The sequence below is a fragment of the Haliotis cracherodii genome, unplaced genomic scaffold (assembly GCF_022045235.1).
Source record: "Haliotis cracherodii isolate W230 unplaced genomic scaffold, xgHalCrac1.p SCAF_10, whole genome shotgun sequence".
Classification (NCBI taxonomy): Eukaryota; Metazoa; Mollusca; class Gastropoda; order Lepetellida; family Haliotidae; genus Haliotis; species Haliotis cracherodii.
In genome coordinates, this window is record NW_027266265.1 from 32,439,173 (window position 1) to 32,464,036 (window position 24,864).

Here is a 24,864-nt window from a genome sequence, read left to right on the forward strand (position 1 = left end):
AGATGTAATATTGTGACCTTTGGAGTGAAACAACACCCGCTCAGACATGATGAAGTCCTGACGGAAATGAAATGGACAAATAACGGTTGCTCTGTTACATGTTCTGTGTAAATGTTGAAATATTGATAGGCGGTGCAGTGTGGGATTTTACTGACGCTTCTTTCAGTTAAGATTAGTTAAAGTGAAGTGATAGGTAAAGTTATCTCTCTTGGATCTTAAATCAGTATTTAGTACTCTTACAATCAAAACAAACTTTTAATTTTATAGTTTGCATAATGTATATAATGAAAGATAACACTGTGTAGGTCTAAATATAGAATAAAAAGCAGATGTTTACACTAATTTTTGTCAAGATTTATACTTTAATATGATTGAGGACAACCTCCTTGATCTGTATATACTTGGAATGGGGAACATGGAAATCCGTGCCTTGTATGTTTTAGCGGACTCCTACAGAAATGTTGGATAATCAACGAGATGACTCGTACCAAAAACAACATATTAAATCTTACACAATTAAGATATATATGATTTTAAACATTATTCGCTTCTGTTAATATATATTTATCTGTAGCAATGACCCGGATATGATATTTAACCCTGTAGATGCTGTAGCGCCCGGGATGTTATTTTGAAACAATAGCTTAACCTCCAGAAAAGCTGCTTCTTTGGGACACTGAAAGGGTTAATTGTGTCTGGGATTATCCCACTCAACTTAGTGAGTGAAGTGTGAATTGAAAATAAATGGGTATAGGATCATTTAGATTTGTGTACGAGTCAACCATATAATGCATGGATGCTCCAAATCAGGTATGGGTCTGGCTGGGCCTGAATGTAGTTGAGCAGGAACACCCTGATATGTATGTAGTCGAGTACAACACCTCTGGTCTCCACGTAGTCGAGTACAACCTCCCTGGCCTCCACGTAGTCGAGTACAACCCCTCTGATCTCCACGTAGTCGAGTACAACCTCCCTGGCCTCCACGTAGTCGAGTACAACCTCCCTGGTCTCCACGTAGTCGAGTAGAGCCTCCCTGGTCTCCACGTAGTCGAGTACAACCTCCCTGGCCTCCACGTAGTCGAGTACAACCTCCCTGGTCTCCACGTAGTCGAGTACAACCTCCCTGGCCTGTATGTAGTCGAGTACAACCTCCCTGGTCTTCACGTAGTCGAGTACAACCTCCCTGGTCTTCAAGTAGTCGAGTACAACCTCCCTGGTCTTCACGTAGTCGAGTACAACCTCCCTGGTCTCCACCTAGTCGAGTACAACCCCTCTGGTCTCCGCGTAGACAAATACAGCCTTTCTGGCCTGTATGTAGTCGAGTACAACCTCCCTGGTCCGTATGTAGTCGAGTACAACCCCCATGGCCCGTATGTAGTCGAGTGCAACCTCCTTGGTCTGTATGTAGTCGAGTGCAATCTCCCTGGTCCGTATGTAGTCGAGTACAACCTCCCTGGTCCGTATGTTGTCGAGTAAAACTTCCCTGGTCTGTATGTTATCGAGTAAAACCTCCCAGGTCTGTATGTAGTCGAGTGCAATCTCCCTGGCCTGTATGTAGTTGAGTACAGCCCCCTGGTCTCCATGTAGTCGAGTACAACCTCCCTGATCTCCATGTAGTCGAGTACAACCTCCCTGGTCTGTATGTAGCCGAGTACAGCCTCTCTGGCCTGTAGGTAGTCGAGTACAACCTCCCTGGCCTGTATGTAGTCGAGTACAACCTCCTTGGTCTCCACGTAGTCGAGTACAACCTCCCTGGTCTGTATGTAGTCGAGTACAGCCTCTCTGGCCTGTATGTAGTCGAGTACAGCCCTCTGTTCTCCATGTAGTCGAGTACAACCTCCCTGGTCTCCACGTAGTCGAGTACAATCTCCCTGGACTGTATGTCGTCGAGTACAGCCCCCTGGTCTGTATGTAGTCGAGTACAACCTCCCTGGTCTGTATGTAGTCGAGTACAACCTCCCTGGTCTGTATGTAGTCGAGTACAACCTCCCTGGTCTTCACGTAGTCGAGTACAACCTCCCTGGTCTCCACGTAGTCGAGTACAACCTCCCTGGCCTGTATGTAGTCGAGTACAACCTCCCTGGTCTTCACGTAGTCGAGTACAACCTCCCTGGCCTGTATGTAGTCGAGTACAGCCCTCTGGTCTCCACGTAGTCGAGTACAACCTCCCTGGTCTCCACGTAGTCGAGTACAACCTCCCTGGTCTCCACGTAGTCGAGTACAACCTCCCTGGTCTTCACGTAGTCGAGTACAACCTCCCTGGTCTCCACGTAGTCGAGTACAACCTCCCTGATCTCCATGTAGTCGAGTACAACCTCCCTGGTCTGTATGTAGCCGAGTACAGCCTCTCTGGCCTGTATGTAGTCGAGTACAACCTCCCTGGCCTGTATGTAGTCGAGTACAACCTCCTTGGTCTCCACGTAGTCGAGTACAACCTCCCTGGTCTGTATGTAGTCGAGTACAGCCTCTCTGGCCTGTATGTAGTCGAGTACAGCCCTCTGTTCTCCATGTAGTCGAGTACAACCTCCCTGGTCTCCACGTAGTCGAGTACAATCTCCCTGGTCTGTATGTCGTCGAGTACAGCCCCCTGGTCTGTATGTAGTCGAGTACAACCTCCCTGGTCTGTATGTAGTCGAGTACAACCTCCCTGGTCTGTATGTAGTCGAGTACAACCTCCCTGGTCTTCACGTAGTCGAGTACAACCTCCCTGGTCTCCACGTAGTCGAGTACAACCTCCCTGGCCTGTATGTAGTCGAGTACAACCTCCCTGGTCTTCACGTAGTCGAGTACAACCTCCCTGGCCTGTATGTAGTCGAGTACAGCCCTCTGGTCTCCACGTAGTCGAGTACAACCTCCCTGGTCTCCACGTAGTCGAGTACAACCTCCCTGGTCTCCACGTAGTCGAGTACAACCTCCCTGGTCTTCACGTAGTCGAGTACAACCTCCCTGGTCTCCACGTAGTCGAGTACAACCTCCCTGGCCTGTATGTAGTCGAGTACAGCCCTCTGTTCTCCATGTAGTCGAGTACAACCTCCCTGGTCTCCACGTAGTCGAGTACAACCTCCCTGGGTCCCGTTCCTCAAAGCGATCTTAGCACTACGATGATCGTAAACCTATGTTAAAGTATGGGACTTACGATCACCTTAGTGCTTAGATCGCTTTGAGGAACGGGGGCCTGGTCTGTATGTAGTCGAGTACAGCCTCTCTGGCCTGTATGTAGTCGAGTACAACCTCCCTGGTCTTCACGTAGTCGAGTACAACCTCCCTGGTCTTCACGTAGTCGAGTACAACCTCCCTGGTCTCCACGTAGTCGAGTACAACCTCCCTGGCCTGTATGTAGTCGAGTACAACCTCCCTGGTCTTCACGTAGTCGAGTACAACCTCCCTGGTCTGTATGTAGTCGAGTACAACCTCCCTGGTCTGTATATAGTCGAGTACAACCTCCCTGGTCCGTATGTAGTCGAGTACAATCTCCCCGGTCTGTATGTAGTCGAGTACAGCCCTCTGTTCTCCATGTAGTCGAGTACAACCTCCCTGGTCTCCACGTAGTCGAGTACAACCTCCCTGGTCTGTATGTAGTCGAGTACAACCTCCCTGGTCTCCACGTAGTCGAGTACAACCTCCCTGGTCTTCACGTAGTCGAGTACAACCTCCCTGGTCTCCACGTAGTCGAGTACAACCTCCCTGGTCTGTATGTAGTCGAGTACAGCCCTCTGTTCTCCATGTAGTCGAGTACAACCTCCCTGGTCTCCACGTAGTCGAGTACAACCTCCCTGGGTCCCGTTCCTCAAAGCGATCTTAGCACTACGATGATCGTAAACCTATGTTAAAGTATGGGACTTACGATCACCTTAGTGCTAAGATCGCTTTGAGGAACGGGGCCCTGGTCTGTATGTAGTCGAGTACAGCCTCTCTGGCCTGTATGTAGTCGAGTACAACCTCCCTGGTCTTCACGTAGTCGAGTGCAACCTCCCTGGTCTCCACGTAGTCGAGTACAACCTCCCTGGCCTGTATGTAGTCGAGTACAACCTCCCTGGTCTTCACGTAGTCGAGTACAATCTCCCTGGTCTGTATGTAGTCGAGTACAGCCCTCTGTTCTCCATGTAGTCGAGTACAACCTCCCTGGTCTCCACGTAGTCGAGTACAACCTCCCTGGTCTGTATGTAGTCGAGTACAGCCTCTCTGGCCTGTATGTAGTCGAGTACAACCTCCCTGGTCTTCACGTAGTCGAGTACAACCTCCCTGGTCTTCACGTAGTCGAGTGCAAATCCCTGGTCTGTATGTAGTCGAGTACAGCCTCCCTGGTCTGTATATAGTCGAGTACAACCTCCCTGGTCCGTATGTAGTCGAGTACAATCTCCCTGGTCTGTATGTAGTCGAGTACAGCCCTCTGTTCTCCATGTAGTCGAGTACAACCTCCCTGGTCTCCACGTAGTCGAGTACAACCTCCCTGGTCTGTATGTAGTCGAGTACAGCCTCCCTGGTCTGTATGTAGTCGAGTACAACCTCCCTGGTCCGTATGTAGTCGAGTACAATCTCCCTGGTCTGTATGTAGTCGAGTACAGCCCTCTGTTCTCCATGTAGTCGAGTACAACCTCCCTGGTCTCCACGTAGTCGAGTACAACCTCCCTGGTCTGTATGTAGTCGAGTACAGCCTCCCTGGTCTGTATGTAGTCGAGTACAACCTCCCTGGTCCGTATGCAGTCGAGTACAATCTCCCTGGTCTGTATGTAGTCGAGTACAGCCCCCTGGTATGTATGTAGTCGAGTACAACCTCCCTGGTCTGTATGTCGTCGAGTACAATCCCTGGCCTGTATGTAGTCGAGTACAACCTCACTGGTGCGTATGTAGTCGTATGAGAGAATAGGGCGCCGCCATCTTTGGTACAGAGATCGTGAGTTCGAATCCGGTTTTTTTTTCAACACCATAGCAGTGGTTAACGTCTGATATCTGCATTACTTCGGGCTTTCCTACCAAATTTAGCTGACACGCCGTGATATAACTGGAATACTGATCAATCCAACTCAATCTCCCATGTAGTCAGTCAGTCAGCTGGAGACACTGATGTCACTCTCCGTGCATACTGTTGTTTGACATGACCGACCCTGACATATAGACTTACTACACACGCGCCCTTCTCTCCTCGGTCTAATCCGGCTTTTCTTAACCCTGAACGAAGAAATAGACCTTTCGATAACATAGTAAGATATATCAAAGAAGTTATATTAATCAGATGTGGGGTATTAAAAGTCTCAGTATGATCGAATCTAACTACATCTGGCGTATATTTACACGATAACGCACATGTATTCTCACATAATATGAAAATCCTGTAACTTTGAACGAATGTAACATTAGTTTGGATAATGAGGGATTTGAGAAGTAACTAAATGCAAAGATTATCTCCGGAGCAGATATTCTAGGGAAGGGGGAAGTGGAACTATATATTTGCCTCTGGTTTTACAAACAAATAATTGTTCGCTTGTTATCCTGGGTGTCCTGTCAAAATGTAACACACACATATAAATTAAAATGTTTCCCGGTGCAAAGGTGACATTCGAATTAACTTTTTGTGACAAATTCAAATATAATGGATCACCTAAGTACCCAAGTACATATTATTTGTATTGTATGCCTAACATTTCATACACAAGTTTTCTCAATCAAAAGAACAGACTATTTGCTATCTTCGATCTTCTTGCAATGAACATTATCAACCACATGGAACAACATCACTGGTCGGACGAAAATCATTATTAACGGAAATAATACAAACAAATTAATTAAATCAGTGTGTGTTGTAATTGAAAAGAACAAATTAGTACAGATTAATTTAACAGTAAGCCATTTATCCTTCACCGGTGTTGATATGGAAACGCGGATAACAAAACCTAGCAACCCCAACCAAGTCACGTGACAGAAGGCATAACCTCGGCTGTATCCGTGATAAGCGCGACATTTGCCGATTGCTTGTGAACCGGAAGTTTCGAAGTAAACGCAGGCAGTTTCTTGTCAACACAGGTAGAGTGACATACCCTAGCAACGACACCCTGATCTGCAATCATGGTGAGTATTTTCAAGTTAATATGCAGAGAAAATTAGTATTTTCATGAATTACTGATGACTGAAACCTTCTTATTTGTTTGATCGATGTTTTAAGCAGGTCATATTCCTGTATGAGTCACACTATGTGTAGACGAATTTCTGATGTTTCTCTTTTCTTCATAGTGCAAGCACCTGCACATGTGGAGTACATAACATCATGGCTTTAAGTAATTCCTAGATGATGTATAAGTACATGTTTCATTCTTAGCAAGCCTTGTCTGTTCTCTCAATGAACTTGTTCATTCTTGTGTACATGATTTTGATCAGGGCGAATGGGATATGGGGTGTGTTGTCACAGTTGTCAAGGACTAGAGGCAGTAGACACTTGTTTTTGTTAGGTTTGTGCATCAGTCACACACATTGTTATACTTGTGATGATGTATCCCCCCTAGAAAACCCTATACAGTAGATATCTGATTATTATTTCAACAGAATGCTTAACTATGCTTATTACTATCCATATTTAATAATAATTTAGAGTTTCACCACTCCTCCAGAGTTTTGGGCTTCCCTTGACCAGGGCAAGATTTCTCCAGCAACTCCCACCTCATTTTCAATAAATCCAATGTCGAGTTTGTTCCATCATTTCCAATTTATATTCCAGCCAAAAGTGTTACCTTAAAATAATGTTCCTACTTCCAGGCACTTTTGGAAAGAAGAATTTCTGAGCTGCCTTAGTTAACTTAGGCAACCTTTAAACTTTATTGAACATGTCCTTTCTTCGCTAATCCCATACACTGATCCAGTCTGTATGGCTGTTTACTATATTTAACCCTTCACCTCCTATATAAACCAGTTAATTTCACAAGAGCTATAATGCTTGTTTTCATAATAATTGCACATTCCCAAATATCTGAGAGCAGTAGTCAAGGGACTTATTATACTGGTAGCAAATGTGGAATTGGATTCATGTTCATTGATTGTTGTTTCCAGTTTGTGTAAAACATGGATTTATCTAGACTCGCTCATAGGCCGATAACTGACCACATGTCTGCAACAAGTGTCAGTAACAATTCCCAGATTGGCATTACATAACTTCCCAGTTCATGTTAAATGGTTATAAGTTTTGGCTTCGTTGGATCTACTTCAATGTCACTGACCAATTTGGGCCAAATAACGATTTCCTCCCAAAATTGTCCACCCAGGGAACTTATGATAGTTTAGAATCCTAGATAAATCCCTGAGTAAAATGTACACAGATAAGCATTCCCATATTTTGTTGTCATGTTGGTCTGTTAATTGTAGATGTGCCATATGACCCTTTCCCCTGTGATAACCGTGAATCTGTATGAGTTTAATTTGAAGCAATATGCATAACAACACTAGCCGTCATGGTCATAACTCAAAAGTTAAAGGTTATAAATGTAGGGGGTCCCTAGATTCAAATAAAACAGGAGCAAACTTCAAGGACCCCCTTAAGTTTGAACGCTACCTTACAAATCTTTATAAAAAAGAATTCATTATGTTAGCTTCAACGTAAACAAAATGACACAAAAATTGTCAATCAGATTATTATTATGACATTTATATAAAATTAGTACATGTATCGGCATGATCAGTGTTTGAAATTAAGTATGAAATCAAGAATTCTTGTCATGACCGTAATGTTGTAATTTTTAAAAGGTCCCTAGATTCAGATATTAGTGGTGTCATGATAAAACGAAATATTGATATATTGCTATTGGTAAGCACTTAAAGTCTATAAATCGTTTGTAAAATCAGTTTCCGATCAATATTATCAATTTCAGTTAGGAATATTGATAGTTTTGATTGTTATCATACCATATCAATAAAATACATGCAATGCTGTTCCAATTTGTTTTTCTTTTGATCATGAGTGGTAGTAATATACACATGGTAATGTGGAAGTTTCTTTTTCTTAAATTATCAGCGTAAAGAAAAAACAAATCAGTCATATCTCAAACTTTACTTTATATTTGTTGTTATGGTAATGACATTCAAAGGAAACTTCAGTTCCAAGGTTTAATTCAACTCTAAAATCCGTCTAAAATGATACACTGAAAACTATCAATATTAATCACAATAGTTGCTTGCAATATCAATAGTTATCGCAATAGTAATTTCCAGTCCAATAGTCACCCCATCAGATATTACAGCAGCTAACAACAAGCATCCCAGGATCCTTAAATTCAAACATATTTAATAATTCAGCATTATCAATACATAATCATGATAACTGTACATATGTTGCAGTTTATTGCAATAAGAATTGTATGAAGCAATGGCTGAAGTGTAAAAGCTGTTTGTTCTTTTTTTTCAGTCTGACGTAGAAGAGACTTTCAAGAGGATCCAGGCACACAGAGGAGTCATGGGAATCATTGTAGTCAACTCTGAAGGTAATACTCATTTCTCTAAGCAGAAATGATCATCTAGTTCTATACACCATGACACAGCGATACATCAAGACTCTATGGTTTCATGAATGACAACCCCGTGGAAAAAATGTATTACATCTTAGTGAATATGTCTAGCATGCTTCATTAATTGTACAAGTTCTATTAAATCTTCAGAAAATATTCCAAACTTTAGGTTTTCAGTGATATGATTTCAGTGTTTAAGGCGACTCAAATTCTATCAAGTTTTCAAAAATGTATTAAATGACAAGTTCAATATGGCTAATATTGATTTAGGTATGGAAAGCAATCTCATACAAATCAGATCTTAAGTTCCCGCTGCTGCAAAACAAAGATCTGAGGACATCCCATAACTGAGGACATTCCATTTCAGACTACGCTTGAAAAATATGTTTTCACAGTTCTTGATTAAAATTTTGAGAACTGAACAAACAAACATTCCCGAATGTCTAACATATTGTTGCGATTGTATACTAGTGCGTCCCACGTACTGTACAACGCTTCCTCTGTTCAAATGTTTATTTCATGGAAGTAAGCGATAGATGATAATTTTGACGGAATCAGTCGTATGTCCTCAGATCTTTGTTTAGCGATAGCGTGAACTAAGATCTGATTTTAATAAGAAGGTGACTCAAATTTTGAAATATGTTTTTCATCACAATTTGTGATCCCCAAGTTTCTGGTCACAATGGTATCTTCTTGTTTGGATGAGATGTTGCATTTTCATCATTTAATGAATTTGAGTTCCTGTTCATCCAAGGTGCCGCAATTTGCTGTGTAGAGTTGTGTCCCTTAGGTCAGAAACCTGTGATTTGGGGTTCATATCCAATAATCTCCCTCACTATGTTTCTAGGTTTGTCAACATCAGCACACACATGTGTGTTTTACATCACTTCAGGACTTCCTCTTTAGCTGAAACAGCATGATAAAACCAAAATGCTGTTCATGACAACGTTAACCTTACTCGTTCCAATGTTTGTTATAGGCATCCCAATCAGGACAACACTGGACAACTCGACCACTGTCCAGTATGCCGGTCTGATTCATTCCTTAGCAGCCAAAGCCAAGAGTTGTATCCGAGATATTGACCCACAGAATGAGTTGTGCTTCTTCAGACTCAGGACGAAAAAACATGAGATTATGTGTGCACCAGGTGAGGAAAATTCTTGATACTTTGAAGTTTGGTTTCTTTGAAAGGACTAGGCATATTAATCATAAGCGCCCCTTTTGACCCACTTGAAATGTCAAATTTAATGTTGAGAAATATTATGACTCTTATCACAGATGTTCATTATGCAAGCAACTAGCTTCTTGTTTCTATCACAATATGAAGTACAAAAGTTTGATGTGAGTGAAAAGGTTTGTTCTTTTCACTTCAGTTAAAATGGATGATCAAATGTAAGAGAGATCATGTAGAAGAGTTGGTTTGTTGTTTAACGCCGCACTCAGCAATATTCCAGCTATATGACTGCGGTCTGTAAATAATTAAGTCTGGACCAGACAATTAAGTGATTAATATTATGAGCATCGATCCACATAACTGGGATCGATGACATGTATCAACCAAGTCAGCGAGCCTGACCACTCAATCCCGTTAGTCGCCTTTTACAACAAGCATAGTCGCCTTATACAACAAGCATTGGTTGCTGAAGACCTATTCTATCCTGGAATCTTCACGGGTCATTTAGGAGAGACAAGGTGCCGTTTTAATCAGATTGACCTTGTTTATTTTGCTTGGAGCCAGCTGGCAATAGCCAATCCCTGCTGATTTCAATTTTTGTCATCTTTTCAAAATATTGAGGAATGTTATTTATCGTTTCAGACCAAGATTACTTGATGATTGTCATCCAGAGTTAGGGCCCATCTGTGAGGGAAGGCCAGCATGCATTGCTGTGAGGGTGGGGTGGGGTGGGGGGAGGGGGGGGGGTCGGTCACTCTACATGGACATGGCTGTCATTATCTGGATGTTATTCCAGGATATTTATTCTGCTTCCTGAACCTGGTGTCCTGTATCCGAACAAAATGTTAATGTCAAGTTACTCTTAACTATTACTTACTATTCATCATTCTTTGTACACTTATCATCTCTTAGAATTTGGTGAAAGTCCTGTAGTGTTACATTGAAGTTTTATTTGAATCTATTAATGAAATTGTCATTTGTTATTGAAATTAAACCTTCACCTCTTAATCATGTTTCTTTTGTTTTACTTTCTTACTCTTAGAAAGGAGAATTTCCTTGCATTGATGGAGGCAGAGTTATGTCTCTTTTTCTGTGCCAGGATCCGCTAATCTGGGTTCTAGTCTCCGATTTACTTTGTTTCTGATCTTTTGTCAGTACTTACCTCATGGATTTTATGAAAGTGGTCATGAGAAAACAAGGTTATTTTGATAAGTGTTATGAGACAATTCCAAATTGAAAACAGAGACATGGGTATATGGCCGCTGTTCAAACACAAAGGACGTCGCTATATAAGTGCAATAATCTTGGACGCGACGTGAAACCCCATTTCACCTCACCTCAAACACAAAGGTCAACCCAGAAATCTGTAAATGACCACTCAAGATCATTGTATAATCAACAGAGTATGTTCAAACACAGTTTTAAGTTTACAATCAAAACCAGACATTCTGTTCTTGATTCCGGTATAGTGATGGAAGCTGGCAGGAATTTGTGTTTTCAGATAGGTATCCCATTCACACTTGGCAAGTAGATAAAAGGCAAGTCAGGTCGTAAAAGGCCTGAACCCATGCCCACTGACTTCTGGTACATCTAAGGGATACAACTCTTCTCAGCGAATTGCAACTTAGTCTTAGACATTTGTAAGTGAAAGAATATTGTTTAACGCTGTAGTCATCAATAACATGCTATTGAGAGAGAGAGAGACAGGTGGAGAGGATGTTGATGCACTGATGTACTGAAAATAATGACCCTCCCCAAAGCTTCTCATATTTTATGATGACCCTGTCCATGTCCATTTTTGATATGACCCTCTCTAAAAATGCAAAGGCACTTTATATTTTGTTATGAAATGCCCTTTACATGACCCTCCCCATATATGTGTATTATTCCATATGGCCCTCCCCTCTCCCCTAGACACTGTATAATTTTGGGTGACCCTCCTGATTCCCTCTGACCCCATCCCTCAAGGAATTCTCACTGCACATTATTGTGTTTTCCTCATGGTGATTGGTTATTTTGTGGCAATTGTTCTTCCGTTTGTGAAGAGCCTGTAGCAACATGACATATGAACTCATTGTTGAAAATACTTGAAGATGGCATTATCTTTTGTTCATCACATAACATCCAGACTTGGATCTGACAAAATTAAATCACTTGGAACGTGTGTCATTCCCTGAACGGTATATATTCTCTGCTCATAGGTGAGTGTCTTAAGTGACCATACTGTCCATGTATTCTTATGTCACGACAGTGTCCACGTGATCCTGTATCATTGTCGGTATCTGTATTCCTAGGGAACATGGCTGTTGGATGTCAGAGGGACAGTGAACTTGATCCTCCTCTGGTAAGTCTTTAAAGGGAGCGAACAATGGAAGCTTTTGAAAAGGTCAATGTTGGATACAAAAGGCAATTCCTTCAGTTTTGAGACATACACCCACACCTTAAACATAGTAATTGTAAGAATTCCTCAAAGATCTTCTTTGCGGAAGCAATCCTTCTCTGCAATGATTCATGAAGTTCCATGTGGTGCATCTTCCCGAGGTAAGAGTGTCAATGAGCCTATATCAATATCTATCAACAGTACTCTACAACAGGCTAGTGGACACTCCTTCCTCGGGAAGATGCATGTGGTGAGACAGAGCTTTTCAGGCTGTCAAGTCAGCTGCTTTTCACTTGTAATTTACCTTCATGAAAGATGCTGTTCATTCACAGGGTAAAAATATGGTAAATAACGCTGTTATTTATTGACTTGAACCGTTTATTTCAAGTAAAGTTGATTTTGTCAGCGAAATCTTGCCGACCTGTTAACCACCCACCCTCAAACGTAAAGAAATTGAGTCTTTTAGCAAACATGGAACTTTTGAACAGCTTGCTGATTGTGATGTTTTGTTTGTTGTATAACGTCACTCAGGAACATTCCAGCTATATGACCTGAAAATAATTGAGTCTGGAGCAGACAAACCAGTGATTAATATTATGATTAATGTCTCACCTCTTCATGATACAATGACATGCAGACAAGTCAAGGAGTCTGACACCTGATTCATGAGGACACCTTGCACAACAAGCAGACAGTGCTGGGACCAATCCTCTAACCCAGAATCCCAACACAGGCCCCATGGTCCCTAGTATGGTGAGCTACCTTTGGCCCAGGTGATCTATACCCCAGTTTTTTAAACTCACAATATTGTTAACACTGAGCCAACCCCTCATTTGTTTTTCAGATCAGAGGTGATACAGTGTTTAATGTCGCGTTCAAGATTATTTCACCTATATAGCTACGTGCATGCATATATGTGCATCTGCGTTTGCATGTGCAGGCTGCTTATATTAGTCTGGACCACAGGAACTCGATGATAGCGTGTATAACATAATATATTCGTATAGAAAAAAAATCACACCCCTCTTTATACAAACAAAGTTTAACTATGGATATAGAGGGGTGCGATTTTTTTTCTATACGAAAATATTATGTTATACATGCTATCATCGAGTTCCTATGGTCTGGACTATTGATGTCACGATACAGGTGTCACATAAAACGATACATATCTCGATACAGAAGCCACGATATGATAGTATCTCGATACTGCATATACACCATTTTGTGTGGAAAACCCAGTCACTTGACAGAATAGCGTCCATAGACTCACTCATAAAGGTAAAGAAGGACAACTGACTAATACCCATCAACATGAGAGAGGGAGAGAGAGTATGGTTTTATGCCGTTTTTAGCAATATTCCAGCAATATCATGGCGGGGGACACCAGAAATGGGCTTCACACATTGTACCCATGTCGGGAAACGAACCCGGGTCTTCGGCGTGACGAGCGAACGCTTTAACCACTAGGCTACCCGACCGCCCCCCCCATCAACATGACACCAAGTAAAGTCAACTATTCTGTATGAGAAAATAATAAGAAACAAACAAGTTTATGTACTATAGGAATAGGACAGGCAGCAATGAAACGCTGGTCAGTCTTGTTATTGGGCTGGTTACATTCAAAGTTTGCCGACAATGGTATACTGGTGAAACGCAGCATCACTAGTCTGGACTATGCTGGTTTTAAAGTGATAGCCCACTAAGATACCATACCACAGTTTTAACATGAACAGCCACTTAGGCACAGTATAATGACTCCAAGCCGACCTGTCCTTGTTTTATCCCTTGTTTAATGCCGAGCGTGAGGCAGGGTAATAAGTACCACCTTTTAACGACTTTTGGTATGTCGCAGCACGGGATCGAATGCCCGACCTTGCTCCCAACGCAAAATATTGATCCACTAAACCTCTTCTCTTTTTTGACAGAAACAGACACAAGACAATATGTATGGAAAAACAAATTTATGATATACAAATGTATAAAAACAATAAATAGAAACATTGTCAAATACAACACAATAATAGAAAGATTTATGCATGGGCAATTTACAAGATGCAGTAGTATCTGTGAGTAAAATATACTAAGAATCCATGGATATGTATATATTAGATATACTGCATATAAGGTAAATTTGTAGCAAAGTTTCCAACACCTTTTCCTGGCAATAAATTGGTCTGCATGAAACAATGGTAATATGAAATTCCTAGACATTTGATTGTCAGCATTGTCTATTGATAAGATCAAAAAAGAAATAATAGCAAAAGTGATGAATAAGTTCTTATAAAGTTAAACATCTAGAAAAAGGAGGTCAAAAGTGACACAATCAGCTCCGTGAAATCATGTTTTATTGGACTACATGTATGTTAGAATCCTGCATCTTGGTTACTCTCCTGATTTTTGTATATTGTGGTATTTCTATCAATTTTCCTGGCATTTTTCATGTGAACCAAAATTTGAATTTTTTTTCAAATTAAATACTCCACCATAGAACTGTTTTTGCTCAAATGAAACAATTGGAATTATTTATGACTTACGAGAACACAAAGACTACAAAGGACAGGTTGGCAGAGCATCGGATTATTTAGGTTCATCACTGTATTCATTATTGTTGTGTTGTTTACTTACACAAACCACCCTTACATGTTTAAACATTATGGCAATCTCATTAAAATAAGATGGTTTACTCTCATTTGGTTCTTCTCTGCATGAAGATGTAAAGACTTTGACCACCAGCCTAAATGATGTGGCTTGTGTCTGCTTGACATGGCTTCATGTCCGTGTGGCCTCAATTCAGAACAAAATGCCCTAATAAAAGAAACCCAACCCAAAACACAAAAGAATTCCGTCAAAAGTATGCCATGTTGGGTGTAGATGCCAAAGCACTCAGAATTTGCAGAGTGTATAACATATCCACAACAGTATAATAGTGTAGCCCTTAATATTTTCCATTCCGAACTGCCTGTTTATGTTTGTTTTTGAGAATCAGAAATCAGACATGCTGCTCTGAATGCTTCTGCTTGAACAGAGAATTTAGAAGCCTCCACACTGATTGGCTGATTAGAGGGTTCACCTGACATGACTGACTATGGTCGGACATTGAGGGTTTGTCAGATCTTCATTCAGAAAGGTATTAAATTGGAGTAATAGATCTGATTTAAATGAGAATGTATATTGTGTATACTGTATATAAGTTACATTCATAATATATCTATGGCAGGATTAGCTTGCAACTCTACAATAACATGAGACTTCACCATGCAACAGTTAAATGGGACAATGGTTACGTTATCATCCCATGTTGATGAACTTCAAGAACACACGTTAACAGATGATTTCAAGGATTTCAAGAGGATAAAATATTATAATTTGCTTTTTTGCACACTTTCCTATACACCTCTTTCGTAAGGGACTGTCATTTATAATAAAGGGGGTTGGAGCGGAATTGGTCTTTGGACTATCATATTTTGATGACTCCCCATTTTTTGTAACATCTCCCTCCTTCCCCCCCCCCCCCCCCCCCCCCCCACTGTAACATTTTACATACCATATTTTCTTGAGTATAGTGCACACTTTCTCCACAAAAAAACACAGCTGTGTAGGATATTATTTAAAAAAAAATACAACTGACATTTTTCATGCCCTCCCCTCTGATATAGTTGTGGTAAATATTGACGTCCCCCTTTCACTCTGTCATATTTTCATGACACCCTCCTTGAATAAATGATCAGTCTTCCTAGCAGTAAACGGAATCATGTCTCACTAGTCTCAAGATTTTAACATAACACTGGCTCTCAGGATGCTCAATAACAGCTACAAAAAGCATGTATATTGGGAAGATTAATACACTTTACCCACTATGCTAGACAGGAAAGCAAATCTGTTTGTGTTATTGACACTTCTGTGTAACCCAGGCTTTGGGGCTCATTTGAGCTATATAATCTCATTGTGTTGTTACACCATAGGAGCTTGTTCTGGTGTGAGTATTGTATGCTTGGGCAGATATATTGTAAACTGTTTTCAAACTGTAGTAATGAGAAAATGCAATAAGAAAAGAGTACTTTATAACTAGTACCTAATAAAACTAACAGTACTCACTGTAATAGGCTTAGAAAATTGACAAAAGAGGTGGTTATTAAAACCATAAACACCAGCTTAAATTTGTGGACTGAATGGTACTGAACAAACTGAGAACAAACGGGGAAACTAACAGTTCTATAACAGTTGGTAGGCAATAATATACCCCTTCCATGCTGCGTTTTTCAGTAAATTATCTGTAAAATACACAAGAAAATATGGACTATTTTTTTAGTTTTTGATTTTTGTAAGTTGCACTTTTATAAAAATTACTTATAGAATGGTCTAGAGAGTTGGCTGAGGGTGCTTATTTAAGTAGAGTGCTTAATATGTCTGATACGATATATTACCATTTTGACATCTGGAAATAGCTAGGATTGTTCAATATGTCATCTTCAGTGGACACTCCACAATGACATAACACCTAGAAACAATTCAAACACGTTCTACTATACATTATAGAACCATAATCTATGTAATAACTGCTCCGATAACTGCAATGATAAAAGGGACGGTGCACGTTATGATGTTAACTGTACACATGCTCAAGGAGACATCTGTGAACAGAGGTAGACGGTGTTCATATGTTCATGTCATATGAACATGTTCAAAGCACCTTTTGATGCTGACGTAAAGACAATATCCACTTGGATTCCTTGCTTTGCCACCATGCCAGGTGTTCAAACTTCAACACCCTGAACTATGTGTTGGACAGCAAGACAGTTCATGCACTGTGACGATGTGTCTGTGCGGCAAATCCCTTACCCCTTTCCCTTTTTGTTATCTCAACCTTCAAGTGGTCGGTAAAATGGTCATAAAAAACAAGGGCAGGTAATTAGAGATTGCAAGAACCACGGGAATGGATCCAGGAATTAGTGTAGGTTTACCAAATTGCTAGCCCTGGAGATATGCAAGAAGAGATTTCACCGGAAACTACACTGTAAGGATTTTGCCTGTGCATAAACATGATACATTATAAAGATGTCATGATACATTTCCTCATAAGCATGAAGAGTGTGTAGAACTGGCACTTTGGGGGATTTTTATATGTTCCTTAAAATTCAAGGTTTTGACAGAAACAAAGTAATCGTGTTATAGTGTTAGCAGCATGTATCACCTTATCAAGTTAAGAATTGTGAAATGCTGATTTTTAGATTGTGTAAAAATTTCAATATTCTGAGTGAAACAGTAAGAATAATCACACAAAATCTCAAAGACATTTTGAGTCTATGTGAATGCTGTTAAAAGTTGAAACAATGTAATATTCTTTTGAAAAAGACTATTTCCATTTGATGGACATTTGATAAACAAATCGATTTGTCAAATTTCAGGTTGATTTTTGCAATGTTTCAGTTTCGAATTAACTTTAATCACAGATATTTTTTAAGGCATAAACCCATGTACGCCAACAGACATTATTAACAGATATTGTAATCTTCCCATATGTGGACACTGGCCTTGGTATCTGCAAAATAATAACTACCGTATGAGATTCAATGTATTGCCTGAAGATCACATCCAGCAAAATACCTGAACATCTAGTGACCAACACGAATACTTATATTATTTCATTTTAAGTGATTCTTCCAACTAACTAGCCTGTAGCAGTGTTAAACTAATCCATCTCTCTGAGGCAAGGGTGTTAACTGACTGTAAAAGTCCAGTTTCCACCCTTGTCGAACTAGGCTGGAATTTCTGGGCTCGATCTTAGCACCATCAGTGAGTTATGTACCTTCTATGTACCTTCTGTTGACCAATCAGATTCCACCTCTCATATCACGTACATATGGTTCAAACAAAATGGCAGCACACATTCAAGGAGGTCTTGAGGTTCTTACTTCGCAAAGTGCATCAAATCCTGTGAGCACCTTGATTAAAAGCATGAAAAGATATAGAAAATATCTGTTGATGCTGTGTTGGCAGTACACATGGTTTGCAAAACCTGCAATCAACCAAAATCAGCAGTTTACGAACCATTCGCGATTTTGTTTTACTATTTTGATTGGACAATGCACAGACTTGTCAGTCCAGCCAAGATGTAACTCTATAATTCCAGCAAGGGTGGAAACTGGACTTTTATAGTCATTTAACTCCCTTGCCTCAGGAAGATGAAACTAATCAATACTAAACGATTGTCTGGCACAGTATGCAATGAGCAAAATATGTACATACATGACACAATTCTAGAGAAAGAAATACTGAATCTCAATGACTGTTCTTATGCAGTGGAGCCATGTTAATACAAAGTCCAGTGGACCATTGAAAATAGAGCAACATATCTGTTGTTCAATTATTATTGACTATCAAGCTGGATTCTGTTGGGATGGGTCAGGTATCTTCAACAAGGAAAAGTCTTCAACATAGTCATCTCTACTAGTCTATACTAGTTTGAAATCTGGAAGGACTAATTCGCCTATCCTCAAATTATTTAAGCTATTTAAACACAAGTCCAAATGAGCTGTGGACTAGTAGAACTCCAAGTGTCCCCACCTGTTGGTGAAGTTTGGCCAGTTACAAAATATACCTGCTTCTTATGACTTATTCAAAACTGAATGGGCACTTAATAGGGAGTGAGGATTCCATTGTATTTCTTGAGTAGGTTGCAAATTTATGAATTATTATTCTTATGTACCATTTAACCGATCTTCTGACCATGCCCACTGCATCTTGAAGTTTGAAGAGATGGTCTGAGGCCATGGTGACCCATGGCTTGGTGCCCTAAAAATATGACACTCTATGAAAGGAATGGCATGTTACAAAAAGTCGGAATATAGTGTAAAAATGAAATTTGATTTGGAAAATAGACGTAAAGGGTCACTAACATATCATGAGAAACTGGGACTTTATTGTTACAAGCCTCACTGGGGTTTTGCTGCATATGATTCTCCCACGTGAGTTCCACATCAGTCAACATCAGCCAGCACCTGGTCTGTGAGGCCATTACACTGGGCGATGCGGTCCACGTGTTGTCTGTAGATGGTCATGTTGTACATGAAGCTCGGGACCCGGGTGTTCTCAAGGTCAGCGTACTCCTCCAGCATGTCAATATCCTCATGGGCAATCTTCCCCAGCTTCAGTAGAAGGCTAAAGTTGATTGTGCGTCGGCGCTTCAGGATCTGTAGAGCGCCTTCCAGGTAAACCTGGTCCTTGCAAAACCCACCTGAAACAGGACAATCGAAATATTGCCAGACAATAGTAAGAGCAACATGCCTTCTTCAAGGATCTGGTCACTGGTGATCTTTCAGTGTCGCTCAATCAGTGCATTTCTGTCTACTAGTTCGAACTTGTCCTTAAGCATTTATTTCCAGCAAGTTTTGATTGGCGAGTGTGTGAGTTGGGTCTTTTGCTGCTTTTAGCAATTTTCAAGCAAGATCATGGCTGGGGACACCAGAAATAAGGTGAGGTGATGTAAAAGGGGGATTAATGTCACATACAAGATTATTGCATTTATACGTGGGTTTGTGTGTGTGTGTGTGGTTGCTTGTAAAAGTCTGGACCAATGCCGATTTTATAGTGCTAGCCCTCTGAGATACCATGCTGCAGTTTAACACAAACACCCCACTCAGACACAGTATACTGACTCCGAGCCGACCAGTCTTTGTCTTAGCCCCTTAATGTCAAGCGCCAGGCAGGGTAACAAGCACTGGTACCGTCTTTCAACATCTTTTAGTATGACACATACATTCGGGTATCAAATCCCAGACCTTCCGCTCTCTGGGCAGACACTCTACCACTAGACCATGGAGGCGGTCCACCACATTGCATCCATTGCAGCCATGTGGACAAACAAACTCGAGCCATCTGTGTGATGGGCAAACACTTTAACCACTAGGCTACCTTCCTGCTAAGTTTTGATCGGATCATATAAACTAGGGTTGTCACAATTCACTGATAACACTTTTGCCCACCAAATTTTTATGTTTCTATTCTGTATCAAATTTAATTTTTTTAATATTTACCATTTGCAACAACCCAGCCTGATACTAGTAACTACTGTGGTTTGTGTTACCTTACTGCCTTTCATGGAACAAAATACTACATCTGATCCATAGTTGAGAAGGTAACAACAAACACACACAAAATGCTCATAACAACAATGAGTGAGTGAGTAGGTTTTACGCCACTTTTAGCAATATTCCAGCAATATCATGGCGGAGGATACCAGAAATGCGCTTCACACATTGTACCCATGTCGGGAATCGAACCTGGGTCTTTGGCGCGACGACCGAACGCTTTAACCACATTAGGACTATGACAAGGACCCTGTAATAACATGTAGTGGTATGTGTTCAGTCGACAGGAACACAAATCATGCAAAGTTAAACATTGGTCACAGAGTGTAGGTGGATGTTCGGATATTCAGTGGCTTGACTTCTGAGTGTTTTGGGGGCCACACTGTAAGACATATGTTATATGTGGTGTCTCCTTAGGCAAGAGACTTTGTTTGAAATATGCCTGTGTTCATTCAGCAGTGAATGGGTACCTGGTAATGATAATAATGAATGATGGTAATGTGACTGTTAACCTTCTTGCACCTCACAGGCACCTCGGGTTGTATACTCCTCAGGGAGCTGAGAATGCAAATCAAGCACACGCTGATCTATTGACAGGGATAATTATGTAGTGTTTTGAGCAGGCTTTAGGTTGTGGATTTAGCGGATTATAAGTATGCACATTATTATTATGGCCAGACGTTATCTTTACCTGGAAGTGATGTGTCTACCTGTCCACGCTTGGCTCGTATACAGTAGTCCCACCTGACGTCAGGGTCATGGACAAACTGACCTAGGTCTCGGAACAGATCTTTGAGCGACATCTCCGATGCCTTGTATGCTGTGTAGTAGAGGAGTGCGGCACGCCACAAACACGGGTCGGGGCGGAACAGGACGCTGTGGAGGGAGGCAAGCCCCTCCTCCGTAGGGTTGAGAGGTTTCAGACCTAGCTCTCGTCTCGTCTTGAAGTTGTTCCAGGGCTGGTAGCGGTTGTTCAGACTCCGCAGATAATGGGTTCCTGCACAATAGAACATCTTCAATATTCAAGGGTATAATATGTCCATTCTAGTATAACAAACACCCTGATTGACTCTGAGACAAGACATGTTCTCAAACAGAAATAATAATGTTTTATGATGATGTCAAATTTTTTAACCATGTTAATTTGTTACAACTTTAATGTGATTCATAACAATGTTCATGCGTTGCCGTTTAGATTGAGACACGTGGGTTACAATAAAAAGCAGGCACATTTTCCCTTTATGTAAATTATTTACAGCGCATGTGGCCTGATTAGACTGATCGGATTCAACCGCAGCCAAAAATAATTAATTGAATGATAAATTTTGTTTACGATTTTGTTCCACGCTATATTGAGTAAATTGTGTACATTTGATTCAACAAAGGATATTGTTTGGGGCTAAAGTTGAATGTTTTCTAATGCAAAATGTTCAAAACAATTTACATTTACAAAATGCTCTGTTTTACTTGGGTACAACTCCAACATTCGGTTACATCACATCATACTGGCATGCAAAAAATATATACATGTATCAAGTATTAAGAAAAACAAATTGTCACTTGAAAAGTTTCTGAAGACTTTAATTGATATATTTCGGTTAGAGAAATCAATTGCACACAAACCAATACAATAAGACAGTTTGACAGAAAATGGAAAAATTTGGCAAATGAATTGTCTAGTTAATGTATGTCTCTATCCTTTTTTTTCTTCTTTTTTTTAACATGGACAATTTCCACTCATGTGCTGTAAGGATTTAGCTTCACACTTAGTTAGTAACCATGGCAAATGTAGCCTGTCCGCTTCACCATTGGTAAACATTGTTCGACACCTGTACCCAACTTAAATTTGCTGTCTGCGGTATAGGTATGTTACCTACATCTAATAAGTATACCACATGACATGCTACTCAATGTATAACTCTGTAATATCATATACTAAATTGAATAAAAAAATAAAAAAATAAAATAAAGAAAGATATTGTCTTTTCCAACGTATTTCTAAACGTCAATATTTGTGTTAATTCATACATGATTAGAATGAATAAAGAGCCTGTCTTACCAATCTCATGTCTGAGCAATCCTTCTGCCCACTGCTCTCTCAGGTTAACAACGCGTACATTCAACATTGGTTTGCCCTTTGACCTTGTCATAGACCCACGTGAGATGAGGTCCTCGCTGAGGTTGAGACAAATCTCGGACTCAAGGTCCTCCTTCCTTAAGAAACGCTTGACAAGACACAAAATCTGTGGCCTTGTAAGAATGCGGCCACCAGTCTGTTCCTCAAATACTTCATAGCTGCCATAACGCTGTATAGCTATCTCCATGATGAGCTTGGCCTGAAATTGTCACAAAAAAGGATGAAGTGACTTATATAAAGCCAGAATAACTTTATTATTAGATTTTCATCCATGCCAACAAAACTTCCAAACACCCTTCCTTCCCTCATTTTATCGTCCCCAAGTGCCTGCATATGAAGAAAATCACTATGCTCCCTATAAATCTACCAAAGAAGTCCAGCCAAACATCCATACTCAAGTCAACTTCATCCGTGGAGAATAAATGTATGCATGCCCTGAAAAAATTAAAAATAAACCGCTGCCCGCCTCACATTTTAATAATATATTATGACAATGATCATAAGCACATTACTAGCGACAGAAATTGGCAATAGTCCTGTAGTCCTTGCAAACTGCCCAACAGTTAAGGTTTCATAAGGACTAGCCAACATTTGCCATTTTAAGGGATTTGCTATATGTTATCATTATAAGGACTAGTGGACTAAAAATGTTAGTTTCTATTGCTGAATATCATTTCAAATTTCCAGATTTATTGTTCTCTTAATGGATGAAAACCACTATCTTGCTAAATAAACTGTGTCAACCTACTGCTAGTGGTTCAAGTTTCAAATGCAAGCGAAATACAATTGTTTCATTAGAATTCTTGATCATCCTCTAGCTGCTTTCTTGTCATGCTTATGACTATATAATGGTAAACGCATATTATGAAATATCGGTAGCATAATTTGTCAGTTGCTTGCATCAACTCTTCAAGAGTAACTGAGAATCAGAACAAGTAGCAAAGATTTATCTAGACCTGCCTTGAGTCTGATTTTCGGTCCCAAGTCGGCAGAAAACGTTAGTAATATTTCCAAAACTGGAATTAAATATTTACGAATTCATGTTAGTACAATTATAACTAATGTTATGATGTTGTATTTCTCTGATAACAGGATCAATAAAACAGAAGAGGCATTAATGCGTAGTTTTATATTAAATTGTAGGACCCTCCTTAATATTGAATACTGCATACCGGCACTACTATATATTTCTTACCTGAGACAGATACTTGTCAGATGGACTAGTGAATCTACTCAGCACTTCTGGTTCAGCTGGCGTTCGGTAGATAAACAGTGGGTTATAGTTGAAATTGGCTCTCATGAAGCGTTCCTTTTCTGCACGTTCATTTTCAGGTTTGATTGCTGCTAGCAATGGTACTTTTTTCCGACGTTCATGTGCTTGGGATGAAACTACTTGACCAGGTTGGCGAGGATTCGGTGATGACAACGTATTAATTCTGTTAGGCGTTGGTGCTCGATTGATTCCTGGTAATCTCGTTTTTGAGGTATAAGTGTCAACATTTTCTCCACTACTTTCAAATGAATTTGCTATTCCATGTGAAACATCTGTGTAACTAGAAGACCCCAGTGACTGTCTTTTCCGTAACAGTTTTTTTCTCCTTTTCTTTCTGTTGACAGATTCGGACGACACTTTACTGTAATTAGTGTCAGGGACTGTCATCACATCTGGATAGTTGGCCGACTGTATTGGCACTAAAGGACCATGTATGTCACTTGCCATTGAAAGACTGTCAGGTTCACAATATCAAAGCATTTCTGAACAAATTATCAAATCTCATTCTCGACAGAGAAATGGAAGGTTATGTATATGCTTACAAGGAAAAACTCAAAGTAGTAAAATATATTTCTGGCAGAACGGTATGAAACTGTAGTGTAGGATAATTTGTCTAATTAGATAAATAAGCCTAGCTAATAATGCAATTTAAAGACAAGTTAATGGACCAAATCATATAACTCCATCGGCTGACAACATGACCACTGTCAAGGTCATTTCTGAAGATAGCCAAAATGAGGTGTTGAAGAAAGAACTGTGTTATTGACAGATCATTGACTCTGTCGACCCGTTGGACCTGTCGATACGTCGGAGATGATGACAAGATAGCGCCTCATGCAAAACACTAACTAACTACTCCAACACGTTTCGTTGATTAACCCAGTTATACATCAATGGCTGTCATTTCATATCATATTCTGATTTTGTTCATTTACGAAAAGCGTCATTCAGTTTTTGTGAGAAACGTAAACACAACTTTCGGCGGCCATGTTTTCCTGTTAGTCATCGCCTTGGCAACGTACAGGAAGTAAACAGTGCGCGTTGAAGAGTTGTTGCCCTTGGACCACACGACAATAGTGTCAAACGGCGAGTGAGTTTTGGTTTAAAGCCACGTTGAACAGTTTCTTATATCACAGCGTGTCAGCTTGATGTGGGAGGAAAGCACATTTTCATCTATGAGATAACAAAAATAATCTCCCCAAATAATGATACAGTGAAACGTTCGAATTTTCTTCTAAACTAGAACCCATTTATAGGTACAAAAAATAAATATAAAAAGAAATTATAGTGTAGATCTACGTAAAGGTTTCGATATTTTTTCAGG

At 40.3% G+C, this 24,864-nt stretch overlaps 3 protein-coding genes across 3 annotated transcripts; 1 reads left to right on the forward strand and 2 right to left on the reverse strand.

The window, feature by feature from the left end:
- Positions 1 to 777: 777 nt before the first annotated feature.
- Positions 778 to 6,065, reverse strand: LOC139453719 (involucrin-like). The gene is made up of 9 exons (XM_071235193.1): positions 6,036 to 6,065; positions 4,564 to 4,748; positions 3,907 to 4,063; positions 3,499 to 3,821; positions 3,199 to 3,415; positions 2,821 to 3,113; positions 2,134 to 2,469; positions 1,599 to 1,782; positions 778 to 1,254 (listed from the first exon to the last, which is right to left on the reverse strand). Exons 1-9 carry the CDS (start codon positions 6,063 to 6,065, stop codon positions 778 to 780), a joined length of 2,202 nt encoding a protein of 733 aa, XP_071091294.1.
- LOC139449258 (dynein light chain roadblock-type 2-like) lies at positions 5,970 to 10,384 on the forward strand. Its single transcript, XM_071230631.1, has 4 exons — positions 5,970 to 6,066; positions 8,387 to 8,462; positions 9,466 to 9,633; positions 10,303 to 10,384. Exons 1-4 carry the CDS (start codon positions 6,064 to 6,066, stop codon positions 10,335 to 10,337), a joined length of 282 nt encoding a protein of 93 aa, XP_071086732.1. The 5' UTR covers positions 5,970 to 6,063; the 3' UTR covers positions 10,338 to 10,384.
- A 7,070-nt stretch (positions 10,385 to 17,454) lies between these two features.
- LOC139449274 (putative tyrosine carboxypeptidase MATCAP2) lies at positions 17,455 to 24,521 on the reverse strand. The gene is made up of 4 exons (XM_071230632.1): positions 23,463 to 24,521; positions 22,190 to 22,466; positions 20,822 to 21,127; positions 17,455 to 19,277 (listed from the first exon to the last, which is right to left on the reverse strand). The coding sequence occupies exons 1-4, from the start codon at positions 23,985 to 23,987 to the stop codon at positions 19,021 to 19,023; spliced, it is 1,365 nt and encodes a 454-aa protein (XP_071086733.1). The 5' UTR covers positions 23,988 to 24,521; the 3' UTR covers positions 17,455 to 19,020.
- Positions 24,522 to 24,864: the final 343 nt, after the last annotated feature.